General features: G+C 48.4%; 1 protein-coding gene across 4 annotated transcripts; it reads right to left on the bottom strand.

Moving 5' to 3' along the window:
• Positions 1-6,672: 6,672 nt before the first annotated feature.
• LOC143770606 (rho guanine nucleotide exchange factor 19-like) lies at positions 6,673-17,924 on the bottom strand. 4 transcript variants are annotated; one of them, XM_077260392.1, is made up of 14 exons: positions 17,686-17,924; positions 16,063-16,314; positions 13,676-13,892; positions 12,346-12,410; positions 12,023-12,264; positions 11,524-11,684; positions 11,297-11,449; positions 10,219-10,348; positions 10,081-10,149; positions 9,811-9,903; positions 9,305-9,465; positions 8,934-9,095; positions 8,556-8,639; positions 6,673-7,655 (listed from the first exon to the last, which is right to left on the bottom strand). In XM_077260392.1, exons 2-13 carry the CDS (start codon positions 16,310-16,312, stop codon positions 8,576-8,578), a joined length of 1,767 nt encoding a protein of 588 aa, XP_077116507.1. In that variant the 5' UTR covers positions 16,313-16,314; positions 17,686-17,924; the 3' UTR covers positions 6,673-7,655; positions 8,556-8,575. The 4 variants fall into 4 exon arrangements, with proteins under 4 accessions (XP_077116507.1, XP_077116505.1, XP_077116508.1 ...); XM_077260390.1 differs by having other exon boundaries at positions 16,003-16,314; positions 17,686-17,906; XM_077260393.1 differs by having other exon boundaries at positions 6,673-8,386; positions 17,686-17,904.
• Positions 17,925-18,178: the final 254 nt, after the last annotated feature.

Below are 18,178 nucleotides of genomic sequence, written 5' to 3'. Positions count from 1 at the left end.
CGGAACATTAATTACTGCTCCCTGTAATGCCCGCTGCACTGTGATTGCCTCCTGTGCAGACGGCGAGCGCAGCAGATGGACAGACAGCCCCGGGGCAGAGATCAGCCTGGTTAGCAGGGCCACGCTGCCACTTTGGTTTTCTGACACCTGGTTACTGGGTAACCTCTCCGGGAACGATCGCAAATGTGTTAATGTTCCTACACGTGACGTGACATAACCGTGTGATGGCAGCCACAAAAAATGTGCACCTGTATGTGTGGTTACAGGTCATAACGACACTTCCAGGACAGATAACGATGTGGGTCTCGGCCGCCCTGGCACTCAGGATGGTTTTCTGGGCATCTGGCCACCATCATTGTAAAAACTAAAGGAAGCTGGATGATTTCTGCAGCCGCTCTCTGTATGGGAACGTGCACACTGCAGTGCTTTCCTATACGGTGACGGACCGGTGAAGAGCTAAGCTGTAGCTCCGCTTCATCCGTAATGGCGTAGAGCGAGCGCTGGAGTAACTACTCCAGCCATTAATGTAGGCCGCGGCTACAAGTCTGCGCCAGTCAGGGGCCGCTGTACATTTGTTGTCACTTATGTCACAATTGTGACTCAAATTATGATGTATTTGTCGGATGCACGTGACTTCGTTCCCCCACAACCCTCCTATATCATAAAAACGCGTGATGCCGCAAACATTTTGTACAGAAACGAGTTGCAGCAAAAAATAATTACAACATTTTACGGCATTTTAACAGAAAAGTGTCGTTGATCGCTCTAACCAGAGAACGGGGCCCAAGAGAGACGCTCCTGACACTCACGGTCAGCTGTGGTCACCGATTCAGACCTAGTGTCCAGTGGGACATTGCAGATCCTGAACCGCACACGTGATGGGACAGACCTTTCTCTGGCCACAAGTCTTGTATGATTCCTTGTGTTGAGCTAATCTCGGGGTCGGCTGCGGTGCAAACTAAGGACGAGGAGCAGGATGGTGGCGCTATACTCTCAGTGTGCTCCGGGTCTCTTGGTGAGCTCCGGGTCTCTCGGGGCTGCTTGTTAGCGCTGCTGTAATCGACCCATGATAGCTGGATCCATAGTTATCCTTACAGGTGAAATAACCTTTTAGGGTTTTGGTCACACGGTTCTGGACGCCGGCTGCGTCATATCCGAGTCATGTGACTAATTGCTCCTGTTAACATGAATGGAACTCGCAGTCAGGAGGTTTATTACATGACGAAGTTGTAATTACAGGCTCGTTATACTTTTATTTTCCTCTAGATTGTTCTCCTTCCTCCTTTAGCAGATGACAGAGATCAGACGGCATTCCAACAGGACATAAATAACCGTGGCCCCGGGCCTCGAGGCTGTGCTGACTGTGGGAGCGCTCCTCTCTATATAGCATACATCATGACAAAGCAATGTGCTGCTGTTAACGCCATCTCCCATCCCGGCCTCGTTCTGGAGTTATCACAGATTCTGAGACCGGAGATGTCGGGATCAGAGACACTAGGATCAGAAGCGACCAGATCGGAGATGCTGGGATCTGAGGCAGCGAAATCAGAGATGCTGGGATCAGAGACACCGGGTTCAGAACTGGCGAGATCACAGACGCTGAGGTCAGAGACACCAGGATCAGAAGGGGTGGAATAACAAGACGCGGGATCAGAAACAACAGGATCGGAGATGGCGGTATCAGAGACATTAGGATTGGAGATGCCATGATCGGAGACTCTGGGATCAGCAATGTCGGGATCGGAGACACCGTTATCAGAGACCTCGAGATTGGAGACACCAGGATCAAAAGCGGCCAGATCGGAGATGGTGGGATCTGAGGCAGTGAAATCAGGGACGTTGCGTTCAGAGTCTCGGGATCAGAAATGTTAAGATCAGAGACTGCAGGATCGGAGGCGTCAGGATCAGAGATGACTGGATGCTTGGAGACATAGGGATTGAGGGAGGCGAAATCAGAGATGCAGGGATTAGAGACACGATCAGAACCGACGAGATCACAGGGGCTGAGATCAAAGATGTCGAGATCGGAGATGTCTGGATCGGAGGAACCAGGACCAGAAGCGGCCAGATCGGAGATGCTGGAATCAGAGACGTTGGAATCGGAGGCGGCGAAATTAGAGATCCTGTGATTAAAGACACCAGGATCAAAAGCGATGGGATCGGAGACGCCGGGATCAGAAGTGGCGGGATCAGAGACACCAGAATCAGAAGTGTCAGGATCATAAACGGCAGGATCGGAGGCATCAGGACCGGAGGTGGCAAAATCAGAGATGCTGGGATTGGAGACACTGGGATCAGAACCGGCGAGATCACAGACGCTGAGATTGGACACACTAGGATCAGAAGACTGGATCAGAAGCGACCAGATCGGAGATAGCGGGATCAGAGACTCGGGGATCAGAAGGGACAGGATCAGAAATGCTGATATCGGAGACGCTGGGATCAGAAGCAGCAGGATCAGAGGCGCAGTGATTGGAGACGCAAGGATCAGCGATGCTGGGATCAGAAGCGGCTGGATTAGAGGCGCCGGGATCCCACCTTGCCATCATATAATAGTTTTTCACACAAATTTTCTTTCTCGCAGAAAATACTCAGTGAAGTTGTGGATTATTACAGTACAGCCCTGAGGCAGCTCTAATGATGGTCAGTCACTCACCTCTTCCAGGCCCCCGAACATTTACTCTGCTGCCGATACCGGAGGTTATAGTGATTGTAACAAGTCATATTAGGTACATACTCCCTCTATATATCCTGGTCACACAGGCCTTACTCCCTCTATGTAACCAGATCACACGGGCATACTCCCACTACGTGTCTGGGTCACACGGGCCTCACTCCCACTACATACCTAGGTCACAGGGGCCCCCAACAACGTGTCTGGGTCACACAGGGCATACTCCCACTACATACCTGGGTCACACAGGGCATACTCCCACTACATGTCTGGGTCACACGGGCCTCACTCCCGCTACATGTCTGGGTCACACGGGGCATCCTCCCACTACATACCTGGGTCACACGGGCCTCACTCCCGCTACGTGTCTGGGTCACACGGGGCATACTCCCACTACATACCTGGGTCACACGGGGCATACTCCCGCTACGTGTCTGGGTCACACGGGGCATACTCCCACTACATACCTGGGTCACACGGGGCATACTCCCACTACATACCTGGGTCACACGGGGCATACTCCCACTACATACCTGGGTCACACGGGGCATACTCCCGCTACGTGTCTGGGTCACACGGGGCATACTCCCACTACATACCTGGGTCACACTCCCACTACATACCTGGGTCACACGGGGCATACTCCCACTACATACCTGGGTCACACTCCCACTACATACCTGGGTCACACGGGGCATACTCCCACTACATACCTGGGTTACACTCCCACTACATACCTGGGTTACACTCCCACTACATACCTGGGTCACACGGGACATACTCCCACTACATACCTGGGTCACACTCCCACTACATACCTGGGTCACATGGGACATACTCCCACTACATACCTGAGTCACACTCCCACTACATACCTGGGTCACACGGGGCATACTCCCAAAAGTGTTATTGCACCCGATCATACACAATTTCTGCTCAGTTACCCCCTTCATGGTCCCATCCTCTGTGCACACTGATAATCAGGTGGGACCATCACTATTCATCCTGAGACTTCTGGTTCATGATTGGAATTCCAGATTTGCAGTGAAGACTGACACGTACAGCACCAGACACTTCACAGCGGCTGCGCTCTCTTTCATGATCACATTTGTGAAATCACTAGAAAAACAAGTGCAAAATCTAAATAAAAAAAATCCAAAAGACAAAAGTTCTCGTCTGGCAGGTTTCTGTAAATGAGGTGGAACAGGGAGGCCCAGTGCCGGAGACTAGGCGCCGCTGCTGTGTACAGACCGTGCCCTATATACATAGGGGGCGGCGGGGAAATACCCCCTCCATCATCCAGGAAGTAAATCTATGGTGGGGGGGCATGGACCCCAGGAGGCCGCAGCCACATGGGCCAGGATAACAGAAGATTATAAGGGACTCATCCTGTGACATGGGGGCTGTCAGGGTGAAACCCATTCACTTGTACAGTCATGGAGTTGGGGTTTGGAGAGGACAGGATGCTCCAGGCCGCAGGGGTGTAAACACTTACAATCCGCACCAGCAGGGGGTCTGCTCTGCCCTAATGGAATATCAGGGTCTGGGTGTGAAGAGTTGTCTGTGCCCCATGTGGGCGCACCCTCCCCCACCTGGCAGTCCCATATAACACCATGATGATGGCCTTATTGCCAGCAGGTTTATGAGCCGGCACAATGGTCTGAGGAAGTGGCCACAAGCCCGGCTATGATGGAGCGGCCTCCTCCCATTAACAGGTCAATGTGAACAGTGCTTTATGGCTCCTGTAAGGTGCAGAGACCGGGCCTCTCCTCCCCAGTGGGCTCTGCAGTAATTACCCACCACCATTATCCCCTCTCATCTCCTTGTGTCTTTGATGGAGATTTTTATGGGTCTTTTCTCACTGTGATTACAGATGCAGAAACCTGTGCTGCACCCAGGGACCCAGCTTCTCCAGAGGTCGGGGGTTAACCGGGTGCTGGGCCGCGGCGTGTGCTGCACCCAGGGACCCAGCTTCTCCAGAGGTCGGGGTTAACCGGGTGCTGGGCCGCGGCGTGTGCTGTACCTAGGGACCCATCTTCTCCAGAGGTCGAGGGTTACCGGGTGCTGCAGCCAGGGACCCAGCTTCTCCAGAGGTCAGGGGTTACCGGGTGCTGGGCCGCAGCGTTGGCATCAGGTCGGTCATGATCTCTATAATAACCTATCCCAGAACTGAAGAACGCGACACGGACCACCACAGGTGTATGAGGGGTCACCGTGCAGGCACCATGGGGGGCATCTGACACCTTCACCCTTGCCCTGGTTTATAACAGGTTCATGCCCTCAATCATCCAGATATATGATAACTTACTATTCAGGAGCCTCAGAAAGCTTGGTGGCAGCCTTAATGGTTGTGTTTAGGATTTAGAGAGGAAATCTGAAAGACGCCCTCATCTCCCTGTGGCCGTAACATGATGGAGGTTTTAGGGGTGTACGATTCCCATGAGACCCCCAGTGTGGGAGCAGATGAGGTCCGCAGTCAGGCCTGCAGCTGACATGGGGCTGATTGAAAAGCTCAACCTGTGGAGAAAGGAGACTTCATTCCAGTGCAGAGAAAAATGGGAGAGTGATGGATGTGACAGATGGAAGCTGCTCAATCACAGACGTGACGCCCCCCCCACCGGGCACACCAGAGGGCAACAAAGCCGTGGTGCCAGCAGCTGGCGGAGCGCTCCATCCACCAGGGACAGCCGGGCCACTGCTGGCAGCATTTATCTCCACCCGGTCTCCTACCCAGCGACCTCCTGTAACACGTCTACAGCCTGTGATGGCCTCTGTCCTACCAGACTTATTAATCGTGATGCCGCGTTTATGGCCACAGTCAGGATGGCAGCCAGGGTGCCATCCTCCATGGAGGGTCTCCATTATAGAGAGCGTATACCACCCTGCCATTGTTCCGGTTATTAAGATGCAATTGGCTGCAGCGGTCTGTACAATGAGCAGTATACGGAAACCTCCATCTTGTGATTGGCAGCGTCTGCCGTATACCTCAGGCTTTGTGAGCCTCTAAAGTTTTCTCCAAGTTTCTTCTTGTTGATGGTCCAGGGCATTCTGGCAGGAGAACGTTTCATTTCGGCGATGGCCTCCAGCTCGTAGCGTGTTTACACAAGGAGGAAACCGCCATGTAACGGGACACGATCATCGGAAACTGAGCCAACAAGGCGCAGCTGGGGAAGTGACTGCGGGGATCAATGCTGGGACTCGTAGTACTGTGCTCACTGACAGCGCAGCTCTCCTCCGTGGCCTCAATGATTATTCCACAGTGGATCAGCCGGCGCGGCATCCACTCTGGTACAAGATGGGACAGATGCTACAGCAGAGACTCGCACGCTGCACCAGTGGCCGTGGACAAAAAGGATGAGGACGAGTAGTCACTGTTTTCCTACTGACTGCTGTCTGTACAGCGCTGCAGACTATATGAGCGCTATATCGTCAGAAATGATAACTAGTCACATGCAGAGACACCCGGGGTCGGGGGGAGCACCATAGTGTTCACCACTGTGACCAGAGCAAATACCAGGACAGCGCTGCCCCCAGTGGTGAATGCAGCTCAGTACATCACGTCCTGCTCCGTCAGGGGTCCATCTCCCCCTCAGGAATCAGCTCACATCATATTTTCCAGTAGATCATAATGGCGGAAAGGGCTCAGATAGGACCAAGGCTGCCCCCTTCTGCCAGTGTCAGGTACTGTAATACAATCAGATTGTTAACCAAATTACCACATGATGAGCATGCCAAGAACAGAGACTGCACAAACAACGAGGAACTTGGCAGTGACTAATGCCCCCCATGACGAGGACCACCCCAATATCAGGACAGTGACTTTCATTGTTGAGGACTGTCCCAAACAACATGATCATTAACAATAAGCAATTTACACTTCATTAGTAGTGGCCCAGCAGAAATCTGCAGAGACCCATGTCAGGGGATGCTGTAGCCCACTGTTCAATGACAGGACCACCATTACTCTCAGGAAGAAGAAGCAGAGCTGCCGACAATCATCTCTGTAAAATACGTTTATTTCAAACATTAATAAGACACATAAAAGACGACGGGAATAAAATGTTCTGAAGTCAGACCTGCATGTATCATCCTGGACACAAGGGTCTTGTCTGGTGTATGGGTGTATCCACCATTGTAGATACAGTGACTTGTATGGGTGTATCCAAGCACCACCCTTGCTGATGGAGACAGGGAATGGGGTTCGCACTACAGATTTGGGGTAAAAGCAATACTGAAATAAAGTGTAAAGACTGAGATAAGTAGTCCTCCAGCCCGCAGCAGCCAGATGTAAAGCTGTATGCAGAGGCCGAACATTACAACCTCTGCCCGTGTGTGAGCTGTAGTATGCCGAAGCCGAACATTACAACCTCTGCCTGTACGTGAGCTGCATGCCAAGGCCAAACATTACATGTATAGGCAGAGGCTGTAATGTTCGGCCTCAGCATACTACAGCTCACGTACGGGCAGAGGCTGTAATGTTCAGCATACTACAGCTCACATACGGGCAGAGGTTGTAATGTTCGGCCTCGGCATACTACAGTTCACATACGAGCAGAGGCTGTAATGTTCGGCATACTACAGCTCACATACGGGCAGAGGTTGTAATGTTCGGCCTCGGCATACTACAGCTCACATACAGACAGAGGTTGTAATGTTCGGCCTCGGCATGCTACAGCTCACGTACGGGCAGAAGTTGTAATGTTCGGTCTCAGCATACTACAGCTCACGTACGGGCAGAGGTTATAATGTTCGGCTTCGGCATACTACAGCTCACGTACGGGCAGAGGTTGTAATGTTCGGTCTCAGCATACTACAGCTCACGCACAGGTAGAGGCTGTAATGTTCGGCCTCGGCATACTACAGCTCACATACGGGCAGAGGTTGTAATGTTCGGCTTCGGCATACTACAGCTCACGCACGGGCAGAGGTTATAGTGTTCGGCCTCAGTCCCCAGAGCAGATTTTCCAGTTTATCTTAAATCCTACAAAGCAAAGTCAGACATAAGTGACATTGATGGTAAAGGTCGCTGACCCCTGCGCTACCCCAATCGATGGATCAGAACAATCCCATAATGTCCCGTCCATCACTAGGACAATATCATTAGTTAGCGTAGACTATATCATGGCGGTGGCTCCATACAACTTCCAGATTTCACAACCACAGCTACACTCATAATGAAACTATAAACCATTATCACTGCTGAAAATGGAGAATTCGTGATCGAAGACTGTAGAGAATCACCGAGGGAAAATGGATAAAGGAAACGCTCCGACCATTGTCACCGATAGAAATCTGCGCTCTGCTGCGGCTTTACAATCGTCTGGATAAACGTTCAATCATCTGTTATTGGTGTAATGGCCACGAAGACGCAGAGTCACAGGCCGAGCGGCCATCACTCCCCACCACCAGGTGACAATGAACAGTCGTGTCCAGGTGTCTTATGGGCTTCTATTAAAAGGGAAAACTGAAGTGACAGGAGAATCATTGTATCCCCCCACCATACAGACCACCATTACATTCCTGTATACTGTGCAGCTATTGTACAGGACTGTCCACCTGCTGTCCCCAGTATACAGCTGCCTGCAGATCTGAGGAAGGGTCAGGTGTGCAACGGGCTGCTCTGACATAACGCTGGGAACGGCTGTTTACACAGGACACTTCAGCAGTTGTCATCAAATGTATTACTGGTGAGGTGGCTGTAGATGGAGGATCCTGGAATCACCAAAATATATAGAGGGGGGAAAAAAAAAAAGATTGGGGGTGAAACGTGTGCCGTATCCCAGAGAACACGTTGTGCAGGAGGGGAGCACGCTCTACCCTGAAATGGAAGGCTTCTGAAAGGAGCATGATAAACGGGTAATCCTGCATATTGGAGATTTACCTTGTGGTCTTCACTTTCGATTAGCAGCTTGATTCCTGAGACATGTGTTGTGTTATCTTGGAGATCCAATGCTGCTTCTCCAATCTAGTGGAAACACAGAATATGTAAAGAGTTAATATCACAGGGCAGCACAAGGCCTTGATTACATATATACTTTATCATACACATCACCCTGTAGATCAGTAGCGTGAATCGGCACCTGACAACCTTACCCGTCCTCAGGGTTTTTATCTCACGAGTCACCAATATTCTTGATGTTCTCTTACTAGAGGGTTATCTCCTCATGCTGCTCATGGTCTTGGATTGGACTGCAGATGCTTCACCCGGCTTGGTTTGTGCTATAATGGTTTCGTGTAGTTGGAGGTGGCCTTAACTTACTCGCTGGAAGCCTGCAGGACGATCTCACAGCTCAGTCCACTGTGGTTTTGTGTCAGGCGCAGTAAGAAGACCATTGTGGGCAGGCCAAGGGCCTTGGCCTTGACATAGTCGGCTTTCACTTGTCCTCGTCTCGCATAGTCAGTCACTTGGAAGCGTCCAGCACTGGATGGAAGACGAGAGAAAAAAGGTACCATCCATAGGTAACCAGGAAAATCGGCTGATCACATACTACAATACAAGGCATGAGTGCTCGGGTTTCCGCTTGTAATAAATGACATTTACAAGAAGGGCATCACATAAGCCTGCATCTTCACCTCCTACCATATTATGCCGGATAGATGAATTTCTCTAGTCCCCATATACATACTTACTCTGTTTTGCTGGATAGAAGCAGCAAATCACTGAAAAGATGGAGATAGATTGGTTTGCTGGCAAGACGCGGACGGTGACCAGCACCCATCTCTTGGAAAAATATCCTCACCAGTTCCCCTTGGTGAACAAGAACACGACCCCTCGAGATGAGTGGAAGAGACTGCAAAAGGAGGTCCAGCAATTACAAGGCAGTCAGACAAGGGAGCAGCCATCATGGAAGCAGTGGAGATTACTGGCCAGAATGAAGATATGTGGCTACATGGGTCATGGCATAAACTGGGGCCCATTCTCCATACACAGCATTGTATTACTACATAAAGAGGGCTCCAAGTCAGTGAGTAACGGCTGTAGCTCAAGTTTTTGAGGAATAGGGGGGGGAAATATGTACCCGACTAGAGAAGGTCCTTTTTCTTTCCCGGTCCCATAGGTCAGCAGACAAGAGGCTAATGAGCATTTCTCTTCTAAATGATATTTACATGAAGATAAAAAGGTGAGGACCCCTCACCTTGGTGTGGAGGAAGTCCATCCTCTTTTCTAGTAAGACCAGCTCCTCTGTCTGCATCATGCTCCTCACCCCCTCATTACACCGAGACACAATCTGCGGGCAGAAGACACAGCCGGCTCTGTAGACACTTACAGCGGGTTACATCAGATACGTGTGATGCTTTAGACAAACTCTGCTCAGAGGATGGAAATCGTTCTGGTGGACCGTGGTCAGCTGTGAACCTACACTCAATATTAGACCTTCGTGGCCAGTTACTCCTCCATTGCTCACCTCTCCTACTGCAGACACTGCCTCACGTACAGACGATAACACGAGACTCTCTGACAACTTTAGGATATTCTGCAAGGAAAGCAATTTGTTGAAATCCAGGTGGGCACTATACCCCTGGATTCACCAACGCCCTTTTACCTCCAGCAGGATTTTCAGGCGCGTTATCCGTTGGAATGGTAGAACCAGGAATGATTTCAGCAGTTGTCTCTTGCAGACCGGCTGCTCCTCCAGTTGCTGGAGCACCTGCAGGAATCTTCCATTTTCTTGACTGGTAGAAGATAGAATAGATCAGAGCCAAGAAGAGTCTTGTGATTACATTATGAATATCACCACCCCTAGTCACAAAAGTCAAGGTCTAGAAACCTAGAAAATTAGCTTGTTCACATCTGGAGACATCATGCCGATAACCACTAGGGCAGAGTCACAAATGCAATCGGGCCCTTGCACTGATTGGTGAACCTGCAGTTTAGGACCTTAGCTGCCTGACTCATGGGTGAAAAAATGGCTGCAATATTGATTGTCATTGTATTACCAAATGAAGAAACCGAACCAAGAAATAGCTAAATTATACTTCCAAAAACTTGTAACTGGACGACTCTGTTTTTGAGTCTCAGGCTGGACCTGAAAATGGATACGGCATATCGTGTGGCCATAGATCGCAGTGTCTCACTGACATCACGTCATGTGAATATGGTCATGCAGTCACCCACCAGATATGAAATGATTTTGACTTGCCCGTAGCCTTTAGTATAACTTGCCCGTAGCCGTCACTATAACTAGCAGGCCGCAATGTAACCGTACTCACTCATTGTGCTTCAATGTAGGCGCAGTATATTGTGACTTTTGGGGATATTACACGTTTTGGAGAAAAAGTCGCTGTGTAATTCTAGCCTTATATTTGAGTTTAGTAACAAGTTCCCCTTAAGACTAAGAACTCGAACTATGGGAAGACTATGACAAGTCCAGTCGTTGAAGTTGTTCCTGATAACATCCATGCTACCATTGTAATAGTGAATGCAATAATACCATAGGGTCAGATCCCCAAGGACACCCAAGGGTCCGTGTCATACAAGATGCCAGCATTATAAATGGCACATGGAGAGCCAGATGTAGATTAGAGTCCAGGAGCTTCACGTTACTCAACACTAATTCTGTCCTGGAGCGACTGTGGATGACGCGATCAAGAGGCAAACACTTGTCCATGTCCAGAACTTACATTAACTGCTGCATCAGTTTTTCTTGGTACATCTGGTTGGTGACATAGGGAATGTAAACTCGCTGGAATTCATTACAGTGCCTCAGAACTCGGTCACCAATATCATGTAGGTGTATGTCCTTCTCCAAACCTTCTTCCAGATCCAGAAGAAATCTGCAGATATTGGAGACCACAGAAGTCAATAACATACTGTAAAACAGCCAAGAAAATGGTTACGAGACACAGACCTTTCACTGACTTCTCGAACACTGGGGAGATTGGAGAACAGGGTGTGCCTGTCTGAGGTGCCCAAACACTCCAACAGTCTCCGCGATTTCTGGAAATGTCCAGTGGCTACAGACAGACTGCGCTGGTAGGAGGCCTCCGACGTCACCACCTCAAAAATAGCCTGCGGACCAAGACCCAAAATTATGAACCAGAGCGTTCCAGTCTGAGCAATTAAAGGTAGATGGAACAAAGTTATAGTAATGAATGGAGGCACCTCACATAGTACAACACAGGCCCGGCCCATAGTCTTCCAAATATTAGTGGCACCAAGCTGTTTAGTGAAAGCCATGGAAGTTTTTAAGCCTTTGATATCAATCAGCCACGTGACCAGTGTTAGTCTATACTAGATATCAAACCCTCATCCAACGAGATTAGCATTGGTATCACCAGCTGGAACTGGGAATGAAACCCTATTATGACCCAGCCCTTCCATACAAGGACCATCCAGCCAGTGCTCACCTCCTGAAGTTGCCGCTTCTGGGGGCTCATTTTCTGAGCAATGCCCTTTCCTTTAACTTCTGGAAGTTCTTGCCACAAGGATGCGGTGTAATGCAAGGGTCCTTCATTATTCACATTACTCCCAAGTAAAGAAGAATTGAAGAGACCATCAAAAGAAAGGGATGAGTCTACCGAGAAGACAGCCGGGGACAATGCTGGAGCTCCCTTCGTGTAATAGACACAATAGTCTTGATATAGCGGCTCTGAGCAAGGAACGAAACATAGAATTATGGACAACAACACAACCAAGAGGAGCGAACCACTAAAACATAAGCTCTACTAACGCGTGTGCACAAACTTGGACTCCTTCCGCTTCCACCGACGAGACTCCATCAGTCTTCCAATCAGGCTAAGTAGAAAGACATTGTTATTAGCACAGAGGTCCGGGTTAAAGAATCAATCACAATCAGTGGTCTCAGAGGCTTAACGTTACATCATTTCATGACACATCATGTAGATTTGAAGAATGCCAGCTTATAAGGTCTGATCAGCTGCAACGATTGAGGTTTATGAGCCCTCGGTGACTCTGATCTGTGGTCAGTGGAGTTTAAAGAATTTAATAAGCCACTCCAAGAAATGGACTCCTCGGCATACACCACTACTGCACAGTCAGAACGGAAAAAGGTCTCAGCTAAACATGCCGGTAGAGCGTTTTACCCCCATATGGTTCTTTAGTCATGATGATGATCATAGTCCTAACCTTCAGCGTAAAGGCTTCGTGGTCACCGTTACAGTAGGGAGTATACATTGTAGCCGGTCATGTCTAAGAACTCAATGTCACATTAGATAAGTGAATTGATAATGGTCCTGCATTGTAATCTGTGGTAACCAGATGAGCCTAATGAGATACCTCATACCTTCCAAAATCCCTGGCTTCATATCTCTCTGAACCTACTAATCCGAAGAGGTATCGGCAGGTAGGAGAAGGTTCCCAGGGCTCCATCCGATGGCAAAGGGCTGCAGAGATGGCTGCTGGACCAGGATCCTGCAAATCAGTCTGCTCATGCCTAAGAAACCTGAACAAAACTATTCCAATTTAAGTCTGGTGTAGTTGCCCATGGCAACCAATCTGGGTTTTAAGAATGAAAACGGTACTAACCGAGGCAAATGAGGAATATAAGGGTTTGTACTGTAGAATTGTGAAGCCGGATCATCCCTGGTCTACAGGCATCTGACATGATATAGTGACCGGTGGGGCGCTTTATGATTGGAGAAGAAGTTTGCAATTTATAAGGCTGTAAATGTACTGTAGATGTGCATGGAGGAAACATAATGAGCTCCTGCCGTCATTTCCCATTTCTTTTTTTCAGTCCCTTTTCTTTTTTTGTTATGGGATAAGTTGATATTGTTAACACCAAATGTTTCAAAATGGTGCACGCAGGTTCATTAAACCTGCACAAAATCAAAAAGACTATTTTTCACCTTTACCAAGAGTCGAATGGAGAAGACAAAACATGGACCAGTAGGAAAAACATTAGTGCAACTTAAAGGAAGAAACTTCTTCCTAGAACAGGAAACAAATTAAGAAAAGACGCAAATGCAATAATGAATCTGGTCCAATGACAATAATTGGTGGTGAGGACCTTCTACATCTGAGTGTATGGTGGGACGTACCTGGGTTTTGGGGGGCTTGTGTTCGTGCTCTGTTCTTCCAGTGCTTTTTTCTTAGGAGGGGGATTTTCTGAGGGTCTGAGCAGAGAAGCCTCTTGGACATCAGTCTTTGTGTCCTCTTTGTATTCGAGTCCCATAGAAGAAACACACGGGGACGTTGGACAGAAAGGAGGCTGGTAGATTGGATTGTTGAAGACCTTAGATCCCCCGAGTTCACTCTCTGAAAGATTTACAAACATCATGCTTTCTACTTGGCGCTGGCCTTTACTAGACACCTCCAACATGTGAATCTCTCCCAAGTGGGGGACCGGAGTACATTTGCATAAAATTTGGGTCGTTTAAAATAAATCGCAATGATTCTGCAGTGAACATCTTAAAAGCAAAAAAAAAAAAAACGCAGGCTAACACTTAAAATAGACTTAAATGTGCGCAAATTAAAAGAAGAATTTAGCACAAATCAAAAACAGGTTAAAAACACCAAAAATAAGACAATTATGTAGACATTATCCCCATACATAATTATTCAGATGGAGAATATACCTCCCCTATAACCCTGCTTAACACTACTAGCCTGATGGCCTAATGCACTACCTCCAGGCACAGAGCCTCTGGATAGTGTGCGTTGGCATCTCCCTATATTTCATTTACTGCGCAGACACTGAACAAGCAGAAAGGTCAGCAAAATTAGATACTATTGCATGGTACTTATAAAAAAAGGAAAAGCTATAGAATTGTGAGCACAGCTCTGGATGCAAATGGAGTGTAACCTGAAATCGAATGATTATGGTTTATAATGTCACCAGTGATCACCATGTTACATGACCCTTTATGCAGAGCTCCTGTATATAGTGTCACCGGTGATACCTGCACACTATATTCAGATCGACTATGAATAATGTCACTGGTGATCACTGTATTACCTGTACACTGACACTATATACAGAGCTATTATGAATAATGTCACTGGTGATCACTATTACCTGTACACTGTATATAGAGCTCCTGTGTATAATGTCACTGGTGATCACCATGTTTCATGACACTTTATGCAGAGCTCTTGTGTATAGTGTCACCGGTGATACCTGTACACTACATACAGAGCTACTATGAATAATGTCACTGGTGATCACTATTACCTGTACACTGACACTATATACAGAGTTCCTGTGAACAAAGTCGCCTGTAACAATTTTAGTATTAATTTTTGTTAGTTATTGGTGGTGGTATTATCTGGTCATTCCTGTATGTGTTGGTAATATGTGGCGGTATTATTGTCTTTCTTATATGGATATTATTGGTAATATTGGTCTTGGTATAGTGGACTTTGTTTAGTAACAGGATAGTGGTTATATGTGCTCATGGTGTGGCGGCATTATTTGCTCAGTTACAATGTGAAAATACCAGCTGAAAGTATCACTTAGAAAATGATCTTATGCCTTGGTTTTCTGTATTCTATATTTTATCCGTTTTGTTTTTTTTATGGGAGGGAGAACAATGTCTTAATAGGCTGACAACGCCTCTGGGGCCAGAGCAACATGCTGAGAGTAGTATGAGGGTACAGGCCTAGATTTTGCCCCGGGGCCCATAGACCTCTGGTGAGGCCACTTCCAGGATCAGCACATTGTGACGTACGTTGAAGTTACAGAATCACCGATCTGTCAGTGTGTGAAGACGGGAGAGTAGGAAATGTCCGGGGTGTTAGACTAGGAGTGACCTTCGTGTAATTTCTTGGAGGACGCTCCTCGGCCTCTGGATTATGTGCATTATCCGCTCATTGTTCTACACCAGCTAATCTGTTTGTTACATGGTTCCTTCTAGTATTTGCGGACTTGTGCCCCCTCATCTTTACACAAGGGGATAATCCGGCCCAGTATCCTTCACCTCTTCAGTGTCACCTCCGCAGAGCGACAACGCTGCGAAGAATCCGCCATAATCCCTACTAATCTGTTATATACTCCGGGCAACAAAGGCTGCTCCTCCTGTAACCCTGGATGGGGTCACCGAGCTCTCCGGGGCCTGGAGCAGCTCTGCGGGACTTCTGCAAAGTCTTCCAGACAGGAGATTATTCATCTGACTACAGGTAGTCCCTGTCCTTCCCAATCAGAGGACTAAAGTCCACCCAAGACACAGGACCCCCAACCAGAACAATAAGTCATGGGGTCCTTGTGCCGGGGGTCCCCCAGAACCGTGCACCTCAGTAGCATCCCCTCTGGGGGCAGACAACGTGCAGCCGACGTAAGATTCAATACACCCATTGTGTCAGGAGTCTAGAAAAGCTGAGTGACCACTTGCATGGACCTGTCCCGGTGACCACACACATCGTCGCTCACCTTCATCACTGCGATTTCGCAGACTTGTTTGCCTTATGAAGATGGCATCACTCCGATTACCTTCGATGTGGTCCAGGGCTGATCGGAAACGGACATCGTCATAAGATTTCCACTTTCCACCAGTAACAGTAACTCGCTTCCTGAGCGTCCTGTGACGAAACAGTCGTGGCAGCAGTCCCCGCTCCTCCTGGCAGGGCTGCAGGTTCACCAGGGGCTTGTAGGCCTCGGGGCAGGAGGCGCAGCGCTTCACTGTCACTTCCACGGGTGGAGGAGACTCACTGTGTGAGCGCTTTCTGCAGAACAGCTCCATCTCTGCCAAAGGAAACAACGGATTTCAGGAACAACCCGGATTATAATCTACCACAGATATACAACACCTGTACACATCACATATAGCGCCCACTAGAGGATTCATGGAGAACTGCACTGACATGTACAAGGAGCAAGAAGCAGAACTTTATTCTAAATGCATAAAGGTGTGTTCACAAGAAAATATCCATATACACAAAATCAGAGCCGGTCCTAGGAGTTACCTCAAGCAAAAAGGCAGAACTAAGCTACATATATTAATATACCTACATACACCCAGTATACTAGGCAGAGGAGCGGTACTGTGCAGTGTATATACACAGGACGGGAGGATTGGTACTGTGCAGTGTGTATATACACACAGGACGGGAGGATTGGTACTGTGCAGTGTGTATATACACACAGGACGGGAGGATTGGTACTGTGCAGTGTGTATATACACACAGGACGGGAGGATTGGTACTGTGCAGTGTGTATATACACACAGGACGGGAGGATTGGTACTGTGCAGTGTGTATATACACACAGGACGGGAGGATTGGTACTGTGCAGTGTGTATATACACACAGGACGGGAGGATTGGTACTGTGCAGTGTGTATATACACACAGGACGGGAGGATTGGTACTGTGCAGTGTGTATATACACACAGGACGGGAGGATTGGTACTGTGCAGTGTGTATATACACACAGGACGGGAGGATTGGTACTGTGCAGTGTGTATATACACACAGGACGGGAGGATTGGTACTGTGCAGTGTGTATATACACACAGGACGGGAGGATTGGTACTGTGCAGTGTGTATATACACACAGGACGGGAGGATTGGTACTGTGCAGTGTGTATATACACAGGACGGGAGGAATGGTACTGTGCAGTGTATATACACAGGACAGGAGGAGAGGTACTGTGCAGTGTATACAGGACGGGAGGAGTGGTGCAGTGCAGGGTATATATACAGGACAGGAGGAGTGGTACTGTGCAGTGTATGTATACAGGACAGGAGGAGCGGTACTGTGCAGTGTATATATACACACACACACGAGGGTACTGTGCAGTGTATATATACAGGAGGGTACTGTGCAGTGTATATATACAGCAGGAGGGTGCTATGCAGTGTATATACCGTGTACATGTCAGACAAGCTTGGGCTGTGGTTCTATTGTTTTGTGAGGTTATGTCGCCCTCTAGTGCATGTATTGTATTATAACACTGTCAGTCTCGGGTTCATTCCTCCTAGATTCCTTGTTCCTCCCCTATGGAAATCTGCACCTTCTCACCAAACATCAGAATTTTGTCACCATTAACACTGCATGAACCTCACAGCATAAAATTCAGTTTCAGTATTAGTAAGAGAGTATAAAATGCACAAACCCTTTCTTCCCAGACTGTGGTGGTCCCCAGTGGTCTCTCGGCAGAGCAGAATCTTCTGATGGACATTTAGCTGTGGGCTTCATTCAATCATCAGCTCCCACCATTGCCCTAATGCCGTTACCTGCGTCCCAGGTGGTGACGCCGCACCTGAGCTCTGACATTAAGTAACCTCCGGCTCCTGGCTGAGATGAAGACCCGGGAAGAGGCCACCGGCAGTCGGAGTCTCATCCCAGCCCTGCAGTGAGACCTCTACATGATGATATATAGCAGGGGTGTCAAACTGCATTTTTCAAGGGCTGCAAACAGGTCATGTTTTCAGGATTTCCTTGTATTGCACAGGTGATCATTTAATCACCTGCACAGAATGATTCCAGCACCTTGTGCATTGAGAAGGAAATCTTGAAAACACGCATGGTTTGAGGCCCTCGAGGAATGCAGTTTGACACCCCTGATATATAGGACCGAGCTTCTCAGTGTGTGCGGCACACGGCCA

Source organism: Ranitomeya variabilis, chromosome 4 (genome assembly GCF_051348905.1).
Source record: "Ranitomeya variabilis isolate aRanVar5 chromosome 4, aRanVar5.hap1, whole genome shotgun sequence".
NCBI lineage: Eukaryota > Metazoa > Chordata > Amphibia > Anura > Dendrobatidae > Ranitomeya > Ranitomeya variabilis.
The sequence above is the reverse complement of the archived record's forward strand: the minus strand, read 5'-3'. Positions and strand labels throughout refer to the sequence as shown.

Coding starts and splice junctions, on each gene's coding strand:
- LOC143770606 (XM_077260391.1), bottom strand. CDS start 16,312: ATGGAGCTGTTCTGCAGAAAGCGCTCACACAGTGAGTCTCCTCCACCC. Junction 9,466..9,810: donor TGGACTTCCTCCACACCAAG/GTGAGGGGTCCT, acceptor CTCCTTTTGCAG/TCTCTTCCACTCATCTCGAG. Junction 9,096..9,304: donor CTTCTATCCAGCAAAACAGA/GTAAGTATGTAT, acceptor TCTTCCATCCAG/TGCTGGACGCTTCCAAGTGA.